Source organism: Mesoplodon densirostris, chromosome X, assembly GCF_025265405.1.
Source record: "Mesoplodon densirostris isolate mMesDen1 chromosome X, mMesDen1 primary haplotype, whole genome shotgun sequence".
Lineage (NCBI taxonomy): Eukaryota > Metazoa > Chordata > Mammalia > Artiodactyla > Ziphiidae > Mesoplodon > Mesoplodon densirostris.
Genome location: NC_082681.1, coordinates 55802502 through 55823196, shown reverse-complemented (window position 1 = coordinate 55823196; position 20695 = coordinate 55802502). Strand labels below are relative to the sequence as shown.

The 20695-nt window shown below is 35.1% G+C and overlaps 1 protein-coding gene across 4 annotated transcripts in view; it reads left to right on the top strand.

Annotated features, from left to right (window-relative positions):
* The window catches only part of DIAPH2 (diaphanous related formin 2), an 894195-nt gene that overhangs the window by 82131 nt on the left and 791369 nt on the right, over positions 1–20695 (top strand). For 3 of the 4 annotated variants that reach the window (XM_060086247.1, XM_060086246.1, XM_060086244.1), the window contains one exon: positions 3807–3827. The exons of the other annotated variant lie outside the window; for it this stretch is intronic. In XM_060086247.1, coding sequence (XP_059942230.1) covers positions 3807–3827 — 21 coding nt within the window. The remainder of the gene's footprint in view (positions 1–3806; positions 3828–20695) is intronic. 4 annotated transcript variants of the gene reach the window in all.

The window sequence follows — 20695 nt, the reverse complement described above, 5'->3', positions numbered from 1 at the left end:
AAGTACAGATAATAATACATGAATAATTGTGTGGTGTTTTTAATGATAAGATTTTGTTAGTGTTTCTGGCTCTGTTGTTGTTTTTGTTTGTGTAAGTGGGACTAAATATAATCAAGATTGTATGCAGCTCTTACTCCTTAACCTTTTGATATCGACTCTATGTAGAGCTTGTTTTCACTTATCGTATTGTTTCCTCTTCAACTGACCAGAGAGATGCACACTTTTAATTTATAGACTCATTTTTAAGATTAAAATGCTAAACTTTGGGTAAGCATTGGATGAGCTCTCTACAATTGCTTTATTTGAAACATGGAAATTGAATGTTTCTCAAAAGACATGAAAATACTATATTTAAGGTGTTAGGCTCAAAATCAGTACTATAACTATTTAGTATGTGATCCTTATTTGTTTCCTTTAGCACACATAGGAGCACCTGATGTGTGTACAGAAATTTCATTAGAGCTCTAAGGTTATACATTTTATTTGCAAATATTTTTCATGGACCAAATATTATGATGAAAGAAAGCCTGTTGATAAGCATGCTTTAAAGCTTTCTCACTTTGGGGAGACATTCATTAGTGCTGTGTTTTCTGTGGCGAAAACAAAGGAAATTGCATATGTGATTTCCTTTTGAAGGTGATAGGGATGCCATTCAGTGACAAACCATCCTCTCATCTTTTGACCTCTTCGTGATCATGATAATAAAATTTGCATAAATTATAACCTAACCTATGCCCATTTACCTATGTGTAACCAACGTTTCCATCCTGCTGTCTTTTATTAGGCTTTAGATATGCTTTGCTTGTCATACTTTTTTATGCTTACTTTTTCATTATATTGATACACTGATTAAAAATGTTTCCACATTTAAAGTAGATATGATTGTAACCACTTCTTTATGAAAATGCTTTACAAGTAGCCAAAACTTTCATCTTGAAGTAAAAACAAAGTTAAGGACTACAGTCCGTGGTGGAAAAGTCTTGTAGTCATATGTAAAATGTGTGAAAATTATAGTTAAATTTAAACACAAATTGTACATTTCCACCTTTAACACCTGCATTAGTCATTTTGTATGGAGTTGAAAAACAAATAAAATATGAGCTCAATAAGAGACGTGGGTCATTCTCCTGGGTTTGTGGGTAAGTACCGTAAAGCAACATGAAACTAATACACAGGTTTGGGCTCAAAACCTGTTTCTAAAGCAAAGGAGAGTCTTTTATTGTGTAATTGACTATGCCAAAATTAGCCTGGAATAAGATAATATATAAAGGAAATTGAAAGATAATGATGAAAACTATTGCTTAGTTTTTTTTTTTTTTTCCTTTTCAAGTTCCTTAGTAGAGAATGTTGAGTTGTGTGAATGCGAAGGAAAAAGTACCTTGAGTAACTCTGTCAGTGATGAATCGACTTTAAGGGAGTGGAAAAGAGCCTCTTCTCTGCTGGAGCTGTACTCATTTGCTCATTGTAGCAAGTGCAGTTATGGACCTGATCTAGGGTAGTTAGTATGTGTAGATAATTTGGCCACAGATAATCTGGAAGAGGCTTTGTTTTCAAAACACCAACATATGTTTTCAGAAATGGAAAACCAAGCTTTGTTAATATTGCAACACTGTCATATCAATTTATAATCCTGAGAGGCACAAGACATAAGTGATTTAGAGGGAATGTTGCATGTTATTTTTTAACAGCATATATAGATGTTTATGAGGAAAAATTAGTCACTGAAATCCTAACATTAGTTTGCCAGATGTCAATGTCCTTATGAGAATATTAAGAAACTAGCTTATTTCTAACTTAAATCGCAGTCTTTGAAGTTGAGATTTAAAAATATGTAAAATTATATTTTCATGAAGATACATTGAAAGGTATCATTGACTTAAAAAACTCTCAATAGGAAATAATTCAAAATAGTGATACCAAATACATCTCTAAATTTTTTTAGATTGACCCATATAATAAGCATTTGAGAGCTGTAGTATATTTGTATGTCTGTATACATATATTAATGGTTTTGCCTTTGCCATTATCAGATATTTTCTTTCTCAGGTCTTTTCGAGGCATCACCTAGATATGGTGAACAATTGAACCCAAACATGACCAAACCAGTTTCTTTTAGCTTTCCTTGTCTCATCTAATCTCTTTGCTGTATGTGCTTTAGCTAAATGCAATCATTTTGCAATCGGAATGAATCATTAAATGGGCCATATTCTGGTCGTTTCACTGAGTATAGACCTGCCTTAATTGTTAAGAGGGCTTGCATTCATTTTTTTAGCTTCATGTCTGTGCTAAATAAACAAGGGACAAATAAGATCTCCGTCTTTTTGGTGAGAGGAAATAATTTAGGTCAGTAGCATACCTTTCAATTCAGAAGGTGGTTAATGGCACCACAGGAGCTTTTATTCAACTAGATAATCACTGCCTGTAAATAGTCTGTTGAATGAATATTTAAGAAAGCTACTTCTCTATTTGGAGATTCATGGATTCCTCTGAAATAATTTACTGGGAAACTGTCATTATCTTTTTGTATCTTGCAGTATCCTGTTAAACTTAGAATTCTTATTGGGATTTCAATTATATTTGATTTTTATTTTTAAAGTACTAGTTGAAAAACAGAGCACATAGTGATAATAAAACTGCTATCAGATTAATGGTTTTCAATTTTGGATTAGGTCTTTTTTGAACATTGCTTGATATTCAAGTGTAGGAAACTGATAACAATGATTTAGATTGGATTTTAGTATAAAATTATGTTTTAGGACTATGATTTATTTTATTTTATTTTTTTTGCGGTACGCGGGCCTCTCACTGTTGTGGCCTCTCCCGTTGTGGAGCACGGGCTCCAGACGTGCAGGCTCAGCGGCCATGGCTCACAGGCCCAGCCGCTCTGCGGCATGAGGGATCTTCCCGGACCGGGGCACGAACCGGTGTCCCCTGCATCGGCAGGTGGACTCTCAACCACTGCACCACCAGGGAAGCCCAGGGCTATGATTTTACTTCTTGCTTTCTTAAACACAAATTCTCAGAAATTCTCTTTTCTCTTAACCATTAGAAAAGCTCAGTCGAGGTTGTAATTCTTGAACTGTTTCCTCCTTATGAATAACTATGTTTAAATACAAACTACTTCTTTGTCTTCGCATTATATACAAAACTGTGCTCTTATAATAGAAATTCTAGGATGACCTAGAAAACTAGAATCATAAGCAATCTATCTGCTTTGTAATTTTCAAGTATAATATAAAACAATATTTTAAACCTTAAATTCATAACAATATAAAATATTCCAGTTTTCAACCTAAAGTTTATTTATTAACTTAATGCATGACTTTAAATGCAACATTTATATTCTAAAATACACAATTTCAACCTTAATAGTATACCTGTTAAAATAAGGAAAGAGAAAAAAAAGCAATATTTGGAAAAAAATTTGATTTTCTTGTAGTAATTTTTTTGAGGGGTTGTGGGCTGATAAAATATCTGATGCCTGATTACACTTAATCTTGCGTTACTTGATGTTTACACTGCACTAGCTGAGAAGCCCATTACAGAAAAAAAAATCCTGAAGTTGTAAAAATCTTTTATGTGGAATCTTTATTCTGCAGACTTTACACATTTTTGAAATATGGTAGAAATCAATACTGATATATTTGTGTTAGCCTCTAGATCTAAAGTATTAAAAGTATACATGGGGGTAGCTATTTACTAATTTACTAAACACTTAACTTCTGTGAAAAGCTTCTGATTACTAATACTGTTGCTGTTTGTTTTTTTTTACACCATAACCACTCTCCGTTGACCACTGCATGCAGATAGTTGGAAGTAAAGTTATGGTGAGTACAAAAGATGTGTTTTACCCTTAGAAGTGAATTTGTGCTTTTGGGGATTGAGTGATTTTTGCTTATAGTATTTTATATGTTGGGTTCTTCTTTTGGTGTATATTTTACCAAAACAGTGAGGTGAATATTAAGATCAGTTGAATAGAATTTAGCTATGGTAAGTATCTTTCCTGTGGCTTTGGGAAATGCTTTAGAAGTAGAATATGCTTGTATACTCTGTCTTAGAAAGTTTTACTTCTTTTTAAATTTTTTTTTCTTTTTTTTTTCGTAATTGTACCCGTGTCAGTCTTTATGATTCTGATAAAACTGTGTGTTTTACCTCAGTTTTTCAGGACGGCAGGCAGAGACTCCTAAAAGGTTGGTTTATGCTAACAGGAATTCTTATTGAAGTATCTGACTTTGACTTTAGTATCCCTGAGCACATAGTGTAATGAGAGCAACCTTTGATGTTCAGTCAGGAGACCCGTGTGCTTGTCTTTGTTGGGTGCTACTCATCAGCTCTGTGACTTTGAGCAAGTCATGTAGTTTCTCTGAGGTTCAGTTATTAAGTGGGTAAATTGAAGTGATTGGCTTGCATTATCTTTTAAGGTTCTTTCTGTTGCTGTCTTCTAAAGGTTCTTTTACTACAGACACTGCATTTCAGTGCCACAATTACATGATACACTATTATATCAATACACCAAAAGTGGCGTGTATTGTAATTAAGAGCTATTTGTAATTATCTTGCCTTCATGATTAAGCAGTCTGCATTTTGAAAACAGGCCAGGAAACATTATGTTTAGCATTATCAGGTACCATGGTATCTAGAATAGTAAATATATTTACATTTGTTTTGCTTTTAAAAATTGAAGTCCTCTTTTTTTTTTTTTTCTTTTTGAATTCACGTGACATTTAGGGGAAAACAAAGCCATTCATCTTTTGGGGTGATTTCAAAAATCAACAAATATTTCTTCAGTGCTTATTATGTGCCAAGAACTGTGCTAGGCACACTGATGACTGGCAAATAAGAATGAGATAAGACCTTATAGTTTCAATAATATATGTTGAAATAATCAAACCTTAAATTGTGCCGGCTGATTGTAAGTGTAATAGGAATACATGAGCAGGAGAGAGAAGTAGGGTTAGAGTAACTAGAGAAACTCCATGCAAATTTCTAGACTTTCAGGATCTGTTGGCTGAGATTTGACAGGGGAGGAAAGATGATGGAGAAGCTCGCAGATTGTGGAAGTAATATTGAATGCAAAGGCTTGGAGAAAGAACCAAACTGTGTTTGGGAGGGGGTGGGGGGAGAAGAGGGAAATGAGGGATGAGGTTGACTTTGTTGGAACAAAGAACAAAAATGTAAATTGGAAAGATTCAAAAATCAAGTTGAAAGAGGATCTTGAAGTCCAGGTAGAAGATTAGAAATTGGTTGGGACAAGCAAGTGACATGAGGGAAGCAGGGCTTAAGAAAAATAAATTTGATAGTAGTAGGTAGGCTGGATCAGGCTAGTGGTTCCTAAAGTTGAAAGTTATCAAAATGCAGATTTTGTCCTTCATGGGGTTTGGGATAGGGCCAAGAACTCTGCCTTTTTATCAAGCACCACAGGAGATTCTGATAAGGTAGGCTCAAGAGCTGACTTTGAGAAATACTGGATTAGGATAGAGAGAGATTTGTTTGGGGTGCTACCTAGGAGACATGTGTGAGTCACTGAGGACCTGCATTAAACTGGAGGCTTAGGTGTATAAGGGTGGGGTTAAATAACAGAGTTTGGGGTAATGAAGGAATCTGGAGCTCATTTTAATGTGGACCAGAGCCAGCCTATATTTCTGGTCTTGGTACCATAAGCAATCCAATGGCCTATGCCAGAAGCTACTGAAAGATTACTGATTTCTCCACATCCAGTTACCAAGTTGTTTCTCCTAAATAACTCTCAGCTCTCTCCCCTAATCTCAGACCCATCATTTAACACACCTGTGACTGCCCCAGTCTCCTCAATACTCTCCTAGTCTTGGCTCTCACACCCCACCCACACATGCTCTACATGGTTACAAGAGATGCTGCTTCTACCCCATCAAAACTTTCAAATGACTCCCTATTCCTTTTGTGATCTTATCCCCACTTCCTTTTCTAATTTCACCTCCAGCTGCATTCTTACATGTGCCTGTCCTCCGTCTGTACAGGAACACTTGGCAATTCCTTAACATCCTATTCTTTAATCCCTCTAAATCAAGCACATTCTGTTTCTTTGAGCCAGAATGCCCTTTTCTTCTTGAGTGTGCCCAGCAAGCTCCTAAATATCCATCAAAATTAAGCTTCATGTCAGTCTTTGAAGGAGAAGCTGTCTTAGATAACACCTTCCTTTCCATAGCACCGTGTATATAGCTCAATTATAGTATTTAGCACATTTTATTATCATAAGTTATATGTTTTTCTTCCCCAATGAACATAGCTGGTGCCCTCAAAATACTAGGTCTAATGGGGAAGGTGGACAGGAAAACAGAATATAAGATAGGGCCTGAAGATGTAATATAGGAAGGGTTGCAAAGTGGCTGCTTATGGTTTAGTGAACAGTTTCATCTTGTCTGAGAGTGTTTTGAAAGACACTATAATGAGAAAGATGTTATGATTGATCTACAGTAGAAATGATTTCATACCCATTGTTTTATCTGTGAGCTGTTTCTTATGTTGGAGTTTGCAAATCCTGAACTAAGGGGAGGACACTCTAGGGATCGACCAGCTTCTAGAGGAAGTGATGAGGGAATTAATTCTAGAGTTTAGCTGGGAAGGGTGCCTTCAGGAGGAAGGTTTTTTGTTGTTTGTTGAGACTAGAGAGAGGAGTGAAGAAAAATATTTAAAATTACTAGTTGAAAGTCAGGTACAAAAGGGCTTATTTTTCGTGGTCTCACTAATCTACAAAAGATGGGAAGTGTTTGTTGATAAAATGGACAGATAAGAATTTCATAAGAAGTGTTCAACAGAGAAGAAATCCTAGAATAACACTTTAAGTATTCTGGTTGCCTAAAGACTACATATGTTCGTCAAAAAATGAGTGATGTAGAAGTCAGACTGAAACTGGAAAGATGGAATATGTAATGAACCAGGTCTTCATGACCCTGTCTTCCTTTTATCTCTCCAGTGTTGATTAGAAGCAGGATTGGAGGCATTTGAGGTCCTCCTGATCTCAGACTACCATTAGCCTTAGTTTTCACTATTCTCTTTCAGAAATTTACTTTACAAATCAGGCTGTACCTGAACATAACCACCCACTCAGCCTCAAGCAGTCTTGCTTCTGACTTGGCTCATTGGATCTTTTTTTTTTTTTTTGCTTCAAATATTTTCCTTCCTGTGTCAACATTCTCCCCATCCTCAGCTCTTCCATGAAGTCTATCCCAATGACCTTCCCCCCATTCCCCCACCTCCTGATTTCCTCCTAATAATTTCTCTGAACTTCTATAGCACTTTATTTTTAAATTCTTTTGGAATCACTTTCTACTCTATTTTATAGTTTCTATTACATTATGTATTCTTCAAGGGCCTTTTTAATAATACACCTATATTACTTTAGTTTATAATAATGTATGTCCTTGAATAATACTTTCTGTTACCGTGCAGGTCTGTCTTTTTATGTCCACAATATAGACCCTATGAAGGGATACAAATTTTAGTAGAGGTCATGGATTCAGAGGCAAATAGACCTGAGCTCAGATTCCAACTCTGCTACATACTAACTGTGTGACCTTAAATAATTTACTTAATGTCTCTGAACCTCAGTCTCCCTATTAACACAATGAGGATAATAATACTCAATTCAGGATGGTTTTGAAGTTTATTGTTTATATTTAATATATTTAACATATTAAGAACCTTGCAAATAGCAGGTCTAAATTACATTTTTTGGTTAAATGTATTAAATTTTATGAAATGCTTGGTATGACAGACATAAAACATGAAGATAACATGGTAAAACAAGATGAGACTTTGAGCTGCCTCTTTTTTTTTTTTTTTTTTTTTTTTTTTTGCTAAGTATTCAAGATGTGTGCTATTTAATAGAGTGATTTATTCTGGGTCAAGAATGTTGGGAGGGATTTGGCTGGGTGGAAGAAAGAGAATGTTTTGCCTGTTTATTGGAAGCTATGTGTTATGTGGTATAGATTATTGCTAGGCTTTGAAAAAATTCATATATGGTCTCAAGATAATATAACAAGGTTATTTTAAAGATTTAATAAGATAGTTGAAGATTTGTTATAGATACTATCTAAGAAAGGGTAGAATATCTTCTTATCAATATCTTAAAATAGCAAAAGAGAACTTAGAGTAGGATAGATAGAAAGAACTGAGTGACTTTTTCATTGGCTTCTAGTTATAGGTAAGTGTTGTAAACTTTTAGAAAGAAAATAAATTGTTTTTATTATTTAGTAACACATTGCATGAAACAGGTTTGGGAATCAGCTAAAATGACTAATTTGATTTCACTGCAAACCAGGAATAATGTATCCACAGGAGGAAGAAGAACCATTCTTCTGTGGGAAAAAAGGGTAAAAATTGACATGATTACATGATAATTGGAAAATAGAATTATAATGACCAGACCTAACAATGTTAAATATAAAGTAACTTAATGACAGAAATAGTTGAGCACCTAGGACAAGCAGTAGGGTTCTCTTTTGGGATAGTGTTTATTTTGGCATCATAAAAACCTGAATTTAAATCCTGATTCAGCACTCATTCATTCTCTAGGTCTGGTTAATCTCTCTAGCCACAGATTCTTTTCTTTTTTGGATAAAAATTTACTGCCCACCTATTATGTGCCAGACACTATTCTAGGTGCTTGGATGATGAACCATTACAGATAAATTCCTCATGGAGCTTATATTTCTACTTGGGGAGGCAGACAGTAAGACGCATATCAAATATAACGGCAGGTAGTGGTAAGAGCTATGAAGGCAAAAAAGTAAGATGAGAAAGCCGAGTGTGATCAGGGATGTGCTGCTTTAGATAGGTGAGCTCTCTGAGCAAATGACATTTGAACAGAGACATGAGTGAAACTGGAGAGAGCCAATGCAAATATCTAGGGAAGAGCTTTACAGGCAGAGAGAGCATCAAGTGCTCTGGCTTTGAGGCAGGAGTGTGCCTTGAGTATTTGAAGAATTGCAAAGAGGCCACTGTGGATGGAGTGGAGTGAACCAAGGGGAAGTACGGGGGTGTTTTTGTTAAGGTGACTAAAAACATAGGTTAAGTATATCAGGGGGTTGTAAATGTGGAAAGGTAGGTTAAGGTCATTTTAGGAGGGGTATGCCAAGGAGATGGTACTTTAATAGTCAGTGAGGAATCCTGGAAGGTTTTGAGCAATGGAATGACAAAATCTGAGTTACATTTGGGGAAGATTAATGGAGCAGTGGAAATTAGAGAGGTTAGAGACTGGGGCAGGGAGATCAAGCTGGGAATTGTTGCTGTACTTGAAGTAATAAGACCCTGGAATGGAGAGTGGTTAGTGAAAACTAAATGGAGGTGATAGATGAGAGAGAGAGATTGCAGAAGTAGAATATATCAGCCTCAGCAAATGATGGAAAAGGGCAGAGGAGATGTGTGAATCAATAATGAGTGAATTTGCAAGCATGGGTGACTGAAGTGATGGTGACTTGAGCCTTCATGGAGAAGTCAGGAGCAAGACTACGTTTGGAGTAAAACAGGATGAGTTCAGTTTAGACATGTTAATCAAGGAGAAATTAGTAAAATCACAGAAACAAGAATAAAGTTATTGCCACGGAAGACCATTTCTTTGGCACTCGTAGCATAGAGTAGAATTTTATAATTAGGTTTTCTGTTTCAAGCACCTACTTTAACTATTGTAAATATATTCTCTGCACATGCTGCTGAACATATGTTGTTTATCATTCTAATGACATATACCTGTTTATAAACCACAGCCTCATTACCTGTACTAGGGAATGAAGGTCATGTGTGTTTCTTGTTGACTCAGTGGACCCGGATAGAAAAGAGCTAATCATTTTGTTGGCCTGTAGTATTGCTTACTAGATAAGCCATTTTATGTAATTAGGATGTCACATTTGTACGTTTTGCAGTGTTTCTAAATAATCTGAGTCAAAAGGACAGCCCCATCATAGGTGAAGGGTAGGTACACATGTATGTTTCTTTGCCCTAATTAGGGCACGGCAATTTTGGGCACGATTGAGTGAATATTATAGGACCTTTTTCTCAAAATAGAGTCAGATGAATTTGTTTCCCTAGGCTGTTGAAGAAGTTCATGCTGAAAGAAAGTTCCTGTTAACAGTAAACTTATAGCCAGGCTCAAAGTAATAAATTCAAAATGCTATTGATGTGTTTCTTACTACAAGCTACCTACTAATTATAATAGCCATAAAATACCACTAAGCGTGGCAGTATGTATTTGTGGGCTGTTAAGCTGCTATTGCATTATTAAATTGAAGTTTTATTAGTTTACTGATCTAATAGTATTGTCATGATTACTTCATGTAACGTTACACTTGTGTCAGACCAATTATTTGAATATATCCTGTGAAAAAAAGATCAAATCTTACTTTGCTGTTTCTTTTTTAAAAAAATAATTGTATGGTCCAGAAGGGGGAGACAAAACATTGATTATTGGAGTTTGAAGTAGCTGCTTCCTGATAAAACATGGCTTTTTTGTACGCCAATTTGATTGTTTTTTGTTCCTCTTTCTCTTGTTATAGGTTTAGAAATTGTAGGATAGTTGCTACTGAAAAATATTTAGTTTTATGGTGGTGACAATTTGTTAAAAATCTAAATTCAATCAGAATAAAAATAATCAGTGCAATTATTTTTAACTAGTATATATAAAGTAGAAAATCTCATTGGGTAATCAGGTGAAAATAAGACCTAAGACTGTTTAATGAGGGTATATTTTATAAGTGATCTTTAAAAATAGCACAAGCAATATTAACATTCCACTTTAGGTCTTTCCTAATTTCATATTCATTATGTGCAATGAGTAGCTTCCTTCCCATTTCCTTATGTTTTGATACTTCAAGCTGGCTTGTGTATTATACTTGTTTTGGATAGGAATATCTGCATATGTTTTGAAAAGTTTTGTTATTTAAACCTCCATTCATTTTTAGAACAATTTCTTATCAGTCCCTTCCCTTCCAGTGCATTGTCATAAATTACATTATTTTATCATGCCAGATTAAATTCATTGTTTAAGGAATGCTAAGATAATGTCAATTATAAAATATTAGCAAGTCATCTTACCTTGGGCATTTGGAAACATCGAAAAGACAGTATGAATATTGACTTTCATTTAGACATATATTTTGTAAATTGATGCATTAATATTTATGAGTATGGAGTAGTTATGTTTTATAGTGTATCCTGATATTAGAAACAAAAAGATATCCTTTTCATGTAGAATTCTGCACTGCAAGTTTATTTTCTGTGTATTTTGCTTGTGATCATGTTAAAATTTTCGATTGAGCTTCTTTCTCTGTGTATATCATCAGGTAAAAAGAATACATTTAAAATCTGATGCATGGTATAAGACATTTAACACTCATGTAGTTATTATTTCATATTTATTAAATTTTCATTTATTTTTAATTTTTTAAATTTTTCTTTTATGGCAACAATTTTTTAAGTTTATTATTTAAATTTTTTTTTCAATTATGGCAACAATTTTGATCAGCCATAGAGCATGAGATAATTACATGAGAAGTGTTTTTTTTTTTTTTTTTTTTTTAGTTTCTGCTTTATAACAAAGTGAATCTGTCATACATATACATCTGTTCCCCCATCCCTTCCCTCTTGCGTCTCCCTCCCTATCGAGAAGTGTTTTTTAATGTTTGTTTTGGTTGTTAAATAGTATGGTCTCTATACCACATATCCTTTAAAAGCTCTGTGTAAAATTTACTGTTACCATTATAAAACAAGTGGCATGACACAGGGATATTTCTTACGAGAAAATGCTTTCTTGATCCAGGTAGGGTTGTCAGCAGGGGAAAAATTAGACACTCTAAGATGATGATCAATATTAAAGAGTTACCTTAACTTACTGTATATCAAATTTTGGTCTTTTTCTCACATGTTTGATTTCCCATTTCAGTTAATCAGATTTCTTGTTCTTGCTTATTTGTTAGGAAAAGACTGGTTGAATCATAATTAGCTCCTTTGAATGGGGTAAGGGCAGAATAAGATCATCTTAAAAATGCCACCTTAGACTTATAAAGTGTTTTGGAGTTTTTAAAGCCCTTTCACACATTTTCTCATTTGAGCTACATGCTATATGTATTTCTGTAGGTCTGTGCATCATTTTTTCAGGAAGACATTGCCTCCATCCCCAGATTCCTGGGGTCTGGCCATTTTCCATGGAGTTTTTTTGAGTGGTATATACTGTCCAGGGTATTTTGTCGGTGGTCAACAGATATTCATAACGTGAATTAGTATCCAGTTTATATGCTTGTATGAAATGCTTTTTGAGCCTAATGCTTTGTGGGCCTGCATCGCTAAATAATGGTCATGTGACTAGTAACATTTAAGGTAATTTTTTTTATTGTGGTCACCATAATTCAGATACTGGATTACTGCATTCATTGCATGTGCTATTCTAATTGTGACCACAATTGCCTATCAAAACAATATTGAAAACAAAAATGAATTTTAAGAGCGTCAATCAAAGGTACAAAAAACTTTCCAAGTTCATTTTTTATGCTGATCTGTTCGTAAATTTTTACTAACCTGTCATGGCTCCTTTCTTCAATGAATTTGTGATCTAAGGAGAACATAATTGCTCATGCAGTGTAATTCTTGTGCTTTGAGTATAGTAACTACTTTGTATACTTTAGGTGAATCATTTATTTTCATTGATGATGATGCTTTTTTGGCAGAGTGGTTTGCATCCAGAGAGCTGTTTTACAAAGTGTGATTGGCACCTGTATACTAGGTAGATAGAGAGTGTGTGTGCATATGAGTCTGTGTATCTGTATATCCATCTATCTGTCTATCCTCTCAGAGTTAAATGAGGTCACATAGGTTCTCTCTATGTTCGAAAGCTGAGAAGTTATGAGAACTGAGACTTTTCCTCAGAATTATTTCAGTTTTTCTTATTGTGTGGAATGTTTTTGCGTACAGTGAGGTAAGTATATGTTATGGGCTGAATTGTGTCTCCCAAAAGTCCTATGTTGAAGCCCTAACCCCCAGTACCTGAGAATGTGACTATTTGGAGATAGGGCCTTTAAAGAGTTTATTAAATTAAAATGAGGCTGTTAGGGTATACCCTAATCCAATCTAACTGGTGTCCTTATAAGAGGAAATTTGGACAAAGAAACACCAGAGGAATGCACAGAGGAAACACCATGTGAGGACACAGAGAGAAGGTGGCCGTATGTCAGCCAAGGAGAGAGGCCTCAGAGGAAACCAACCCTGCTGAAACCCTGATCTTGGAATTCTAGCCACACACTGTGAGGAAATAAATTTTGGTTGTTTAAGCCACCTGCTCTGTAGTTTTGCTTTTCTCATCATCTTCTTCTTCTTCTTTTTTTTTTTTTGTTATGACGGCCCTAGCAAACTAATACAGTATATAATATTCATTCTGTTATATTCAACACGTAATAATAGCTAACCTTTAGAGGGCACTGAGTGCCAGGAACTACGCTAAGTAAGTTTCATGTAAAAACCAATTTAATCTTCATAACAATTATCACCCCCATTGTTTGGAGGAGGAAAGTGAAGCTTAGGAAAGCAAGTACATTATCTGGGGTTGTACAGCAAGTAGGTAAGATAACTAGGACTTGAATCCAGTCAGACTGAGTCCAGAGCTTGGCCTCTTAACCAAAACCTGAGTAAGAATTTGGTAGATTCCAGGCAGTTATGGATAATGGTCATCACCATGGGTGCTTACTTTCGCTAACATTATTATTATTTTTAAAATTTATTTTATTGAAGTATAGTTGATTTACAATGTTGTGTTAATTTCTGCTGCACAGCAAAGTGAGTCAGTTATGCATATATATTCTTTTTCGTATTCTTTTCTATTATGGTTTATCACAGGATACTGAATATAGTTCTCGGTGCTATACAGTAGGACTTTGTTGTTTATCCATTCTATATATAATAGTTTGTATCTGCTAATCCCAAACTCACAGTCTATCCCTCCCTCATCCCTCTCCCCCTTGGCAACCACAAGTCTGTTCTCTATGTCTGTGAGTCTGTTTCTGTTTCATAAATATGTTCATTTGTGTCATATTTAAGATTCCACATATAAGTGATATCATATATTTGTCTTTCTCTGTCTGACTTACTTCACTTAGTATGATAATCTCTAGGTCCATCCATGTTGCTGCAAATGGCATTATTTCATTTTTTTTATGGTTGAGTAGTATTCCATTGTATATGTATACCACATCTTCTTGATCCATTCATCTGTTGATGGACATTTAGGTTGCTTCCATGTCTTGGTTATTATAAATAGTGCTGCTATGAACATAGAGGTACATGTATCTTTTTGATTTATAGTTTAGGACAAACACTTTAAAAAAATACTCAACAAATATTTTAATTGAGATATAATTGACATATAACATTCTATTAGTTTCAGGTATACAACATAATGATTCGATTTATGTATATATTGTAAAATGATCACCACAATAAGTCTAGTTAACATCCATCACCCCACATAGTTACACATTTTTCATCTACTCTAAACAACTTTCAAATATACAATACAGTGTTATTAACTAAAGTCACCATGCTGTATATTACATCCCCAGGACTTATTTATTTTATAACTGGAAGTTTGTCCCTTTTGAACCCCTTCACCCATTTTTGCACCCCACCCCTCCCTGCCCCGGCCTACCTCTGGCAACCGCTAATGTCTTCTCTGTATCTCTGAGTTTGGCTTTTTGTTTTTGTTTATTAAATTCCACATATAATTGAGATATTTCAGTATTTGTCTTTCTCTGTCTGTCTTAACTTACTTAGCATAATGCCCTCAAAGTCCATCCATGTTGTCACAAATAGCAGGATTTCCTTCTTCTATATGGTTGAATAATATTTCACACTATGCATATGTACCACATTTTCTTTATCCATTCATCCATTGATGAACACTTAGGTTGCTTTCATGTCTCAGCTATTGCAAATAATGCTGCAGTGAACATCATGGTGCATAGACCTTTTACTGTTAGTTTTTTGTTTGTTTGTTTGTTTCCTTCAGATAAATATCCAGAAGTGGAATTGCTGGATCATATGGTAGTTCTAGTTCTAATTTTTTGAAGTAGGACAAACACTCTTAATCACCATTTAGGTCAAGAAAAGAACTAGTTTGTTGTATTTTTTAGATTCCCCATATAAATGATATAATACAGTACTTGTTTCTCTCTGTCTGACTTATATCACCTAGCATAATGTGCTCCAAGTCTGTCCATGTTGTTGCAAATGGCAAAATTTCATTCTTTTTTGTGGCTGAGTAGTATTCTATTGTGCGTATATCTATATCTATATCATCTATATCTATATCTATCTATCTATCTCACATCTTCTTTATCCATTCTTCTGTTGATGTGCATCTAGGTTATTTCCACATCTTGGCTATTGTAATAGTGGTGCTATGGAACATTGGGGTGCATGTATCTTTTCGAGTTATAGTTTTGTCTGGATATATGCCCAGGAGTGGGATTGCTGGGTCATATGGTAGTTCTATTTTCAGTTTTTTAAGGAACCTCCATACTCTTCTCCATAGTGGCTGTACCAATTTACATTCCCACCAACAGTGTAGGAGGTTCCCCTTTTCTCCACACCCTCTCCAGTATTTTTTATTTCTAACATTTTTATTTAGTCCTTCACGGATTGCTAATAGGGGATTATCTTCCACCAGCTGGAGAATGCTTCTAATCACACCAACAGCACAGAGAGAGCCCTGCCTATCACAGAGAATTAAGTGCCTCTATGCAAATGTTGCTCTATGGGCCAAAAATGACTGAGTAGACATGGTCTTTGTGCTTTCATGGCAGATATTAATAAACAAGTAACGTTACCTCAGATGAACAGAATGTACTGAGCAACATAAATGTGAGGAAAGAGATACTGCTGCTTTGTAAACCAAACATAAATATTAGAAATAATCCCATTATTAGGTATTACCTTTAATTTCTTAAAGCCCTTTTCCCTGTGTCTAAATTAGATTAGACATTGTGCTTCTTCAAGTTTTATATCATCAGTGTTCACCTTTCTTATGCATTATTGCCTTTTATAATTAATTTCAATTAAACATTAGTTTTGTTTAATTAAGATTGTGTAATTAAAATGCTTATAAGCTCCCAAAGGGCAAGGACTGTGTCTTAATACTCCTTAGACATTTTAAAATACACTAGGCTATAACAGCAATAAAATAATTAAACATCCTTTTGTTCAATCTCTGCATATTCACAATGCCTCTGACACTGAACTGTATAAAAACTGAAATAAGAAAGGTGCTTTCATAATGCTTTTCAAGAACAGAAGTCCTCTTCCACTGGAAATGCAGTCCAGCATCTTAAAATCTTATTTTTTTCAAGAACAAACTAAATTTATCCTATTGCAGTTCAGGCCCCTTTCCTCTTGATACGTTTCCTACTTCCACTGGGGACAGTTGTTCATCATCACCCAGACAACCTCTCCTAGGACCTTGTAGATTTAAGTGGCCCCTCAGTTTCCTCTTCTCCCACTTGCTTTAACTTTTCCATATCGTGCTGCCTTCTTTTTAATTGCTTTTGGACTGTACAGTTTAGGGCTTCAGAACTGTAAGTGCAACTTGATAATACACCCATTTTAAATGCTCTCATTCTCATTTTACTCAGTGTGTGTAGTTTCTTAGTTTTAGCAGTGACACTGTTGATAGCGATTGTGATTTTTATGTACAGATGTGACTAAAATTAAAGACTGAGAACCGTCCCCCACCCCATTCTTTTCTCATTATGTAGGAAACTCCAAAAATAGCTCCTCATCACATGAACTAGAAACATCCTGGATGTTTCACCTGGAGTCTTTCTCGAATTGCTTGCTCACAGCTTGGTGTACAAAGTAAATCATACCCATCCGTAAGCCACCACACAAAATGGATACTTAGAGCGTAAATTATAACATAGTAGAAATTACTGCATTTGGACTCAGAAGACCTGGTGTTTGGCTCATGGCTCTGTCTCTTAATGGCTAAGTGATTTGGGGTGAAGCACTCAACCTTTTCTGAGCCCAGGTCTCTTTATCTGTAGCTCTCCTGCCATCCTAATAGAATTATGAAGTACTTGGTAAACTGCAAAACACACTGCACATAGAAATCATTATTATGGTACTCATGAAAGAAATGATTCTCACGGTAGTTCCTAATACACATTTTTTGGAAGAAAGCGCTAAAGCACAACTACTGCTTACAGTGACACATGCACGCAGGCATTCATTCCTTCATTCCTCAGGATCAGTTTCGAAACCAGTTGTAGTTATAATTGTTGTAAAAGCTCAGGTCTTCTAAGAAGGCTCCCCGGACCACAGACTACATTTAAAAGCCACCCTTTTAATGAAAAGGCACAAGGAACCATGAGAATTATCCCCAGTCTTCCATCTAAATATTAAAATGTCTGCATTTGAAACTGCACGGCCATGGTCTCATTTTCTCATTTCATTTGAACTCTTTTCTTCAGCTGAATATTGTATATACTCTACAAATTAGGGATTCAGCAACTTCTAAACTAAAGTCACATGAACTCAGAGGTGGGAAAGTTTCTGGAGTAGTATTTTGATATTGTAGTAGTACTTAAGAATTTGGGCTTTTTTCTTTTTTTAAGTAATGCCAAATGTTTACGTACAAAAGGCCATGTTACCTTTAAATATGTTTTAAACCAAATGTATGACTGAAAGCAAATACTTTTCAAGTTTGTTATTCTCATTCTAAGAGTAATACAATATGTTTCAGAAAATTGGATAATGGAGTTAAGGAGGGGGAATTAAAAAAGAAAAAAAAAAAAAGACCATACCCTCATAACCCTAACATAAACCACAGTTAGTAATTTGGTACTGATAGCCAGTCATTTCTCTGCTGTGTAGTTTTATTTTTAACATGATTTCTATCACTCTTTGTAGCTATACTTCTTCAGAAATGCATCTCTATTTTATGATGAGGTAAACTGATACAGATGATTTTTGGTAAATTGTACCTTCTGATATCAAAGTCGTATTTTAACCAATCCCGGCACTCTCACTTCATTTAATTACATTCTGGTTACTGTAAACACAGTATCTAGAGGCATTTGATGCCTTGTATAGTTATGGCATGATTTTATATTTAGTAATGTTTGAGTATGTGGACAGTAATAGGCCATTTTTACGTGTTTTCCTGGGTTGCTTAAAAAAACCTAATGAAAAAATGTCCATGATCTATCTATTCCATTATTGGATGAACATAATATACAGATTGCCGTCAAGATATGAAACAACACTAAATCTCAATTTTCTCAGGTAACTATTTATAATATATTTTTCTTATTTATGAGATATGAATAATTTAGAGAAGAATCTAGAGGTGTTGAGTGGATATTAAGTAGCAGAAAAGTGTATCAGTGACTCTCATGAAATTGTGTAAACCTCTATATTCATTACTTTTGGGGGGTGCGGTTGAATTACTGTTGCAAATGAAGCAAGACCATTTGGAAAGATTACTTGTATTAAACAGATGACTAGGCTGAAGTAGCTGCAAAAATGATTTCATGCTTTTGTTTTTAATGTAGTCCAATTATACAATGTCACATCAGATTTTGTGTGAGTATACAAGTGCATAATTTTAATTTTATTTCTGAGTTGTCACATTTTAAGAAATTGATTAAAATCACCCAAAATATTTGATAAGCTTTTTCTATATAACAAATTAACCATTGCCACTGAGTTAAAGCAAGATTGAAAGTTTGGCAGTCAGTACCTTTATTAAAGGAACAGATCAATTATTTTATAGTTACCTATTTTGTCCTTTGTAGCAAGGTATTCACTACCACATTTTATAATTTGCTTTAATTTCTTATTTTGAAAAGTTTCAAATCTGCAGAATCATTAAAGAATATTACAGTGAATATTCACACCCGTCACCATGATTCTCTAATTTTTTCACATTGTCATATTTGCTACATTCTCTTTTTATTTTTCTACTTCTCCTTTTTATTCTTTTCTGAGTCTTAGTTGCTGATATATAACTCTTTACCCCTAAATACTTCAGCATGTATCTCTCTCTCTTTTTTGAACATCTTTATTGGAGTATAATTGCTTTACATTGTTGTGTTAGTTTCTTCTGTATAACAAAGCCAATCAGCTATACGTATACATATATCCTCTTATACCCTCCCTCTTGAGTCTCCCTCCCACCCTCCCTATCCCACCCAACTAGGTGGTCACCAAGCACTGAGCTGATCTCCCTGTGCTATGCGGCTGCTTCCCATTAGCTATCTATTTTACATTTGGTAGTGTATGTCCATGCCACTCTCTCACTTCTTCCCAGCTTACCCTTCCCCCTCCCCATGTCCTCAAGTCCATTCTCTACGACTGCATCTTTATTTCTGTCCTGCCCCTAGATTCTTCAGAAACATTTTTTTTTTAGATTCCATATATATGTGTTAGCATACAGTATTTTTCTCTTTCTGACTTACTTCACTCAGTATGACAGACTCTAGATCCATCCACCTCACTATAAATAACTCAATTTCATTTATTTTTATGGCTGAGTAATATTCCATTGTACATATGGGCCACATCTTCTTTATTGATTCATCTGTTGATGGACACTTAGGTTGCTTCCATGTCCCAGCTATTGTAAATAGTGCTGCAGTGAACATTGTGGTACATGACTCTTTTTTATTTATTTATTTATTTATTTATTAGTTTCTGCTTTATAACAAAGTGAATCAGTCATACATATACATCTGTTCCCACATACCTTCCCTCATGCAACTCCCTCCCTCCCACCCTCCCCATCCCACCCCTCCAGGCGGTCACAAAGCACCGAGCTGATCTCCCTGTGCTCTGCGGCTGCTTCCCACTATCTATCTACCTTACGTTTGGTAGTGTATATATGTCCATGCCTCTCTTTCGCTTTGTCACAGCTTACCCTTCCCCCTCCCCATATCCTCAAGTCCATTCTCAAGTAGGTCTGTGTCTTTATTCCCGTTTTACCCCTAGGTTCTTCATGACATTTTTTAAAAAATTCCATATATATGTGTTAGCCTACGGTATTTGTCTTTCTCTTTCTGACTTACTTCACTCTGTATGACAGACTCTAGGTCTATCCACCTCATTACAAATAGCTCAGTTTCGTTTCTTTTTATGACTGAGTAATATTCCATTGTATATATGTGCCACATCTTCTTTATCCATTCATCTGATGGTGGACACTTAGGTTGTTTCCAGCTCTGGGCTATTGTGAATAGAGCTGCAATGAACATTTTGGTACATGACTCTTTTTGAATTATGGCTTTCTCAGGGTATATGCCCGTAGTGGGATTGCTGGGTCATATGTTAGTTCTAGTTTTAGTTTTTTAGGGAATCTCCATACTGTTCTCCATAGTGACTGTATCAATTTACATTCCCACCAACAGTACAACAGGGTTCCCTTTTCTCTACACCCTCTCCAGCGTTTATTGTTTATAGATATTTGATGATGGCCATTCTGAAAGATGTGAGGTGATACCTCATTGTAGTTTTGATTTGCATTTCTCTAATTATTAGTGATGTTGACCATCCTCTCATGTGTTTGTTGGCAATCTGTATATCTTCTTTGGAGAAATGCCTATTTAGGTATTCTGCTCATTTTTGGATTGGGCTGTTTGTTTTTTTTAATATTGAGCTGCATGAGCTGCTTATATATTTTGGAGAT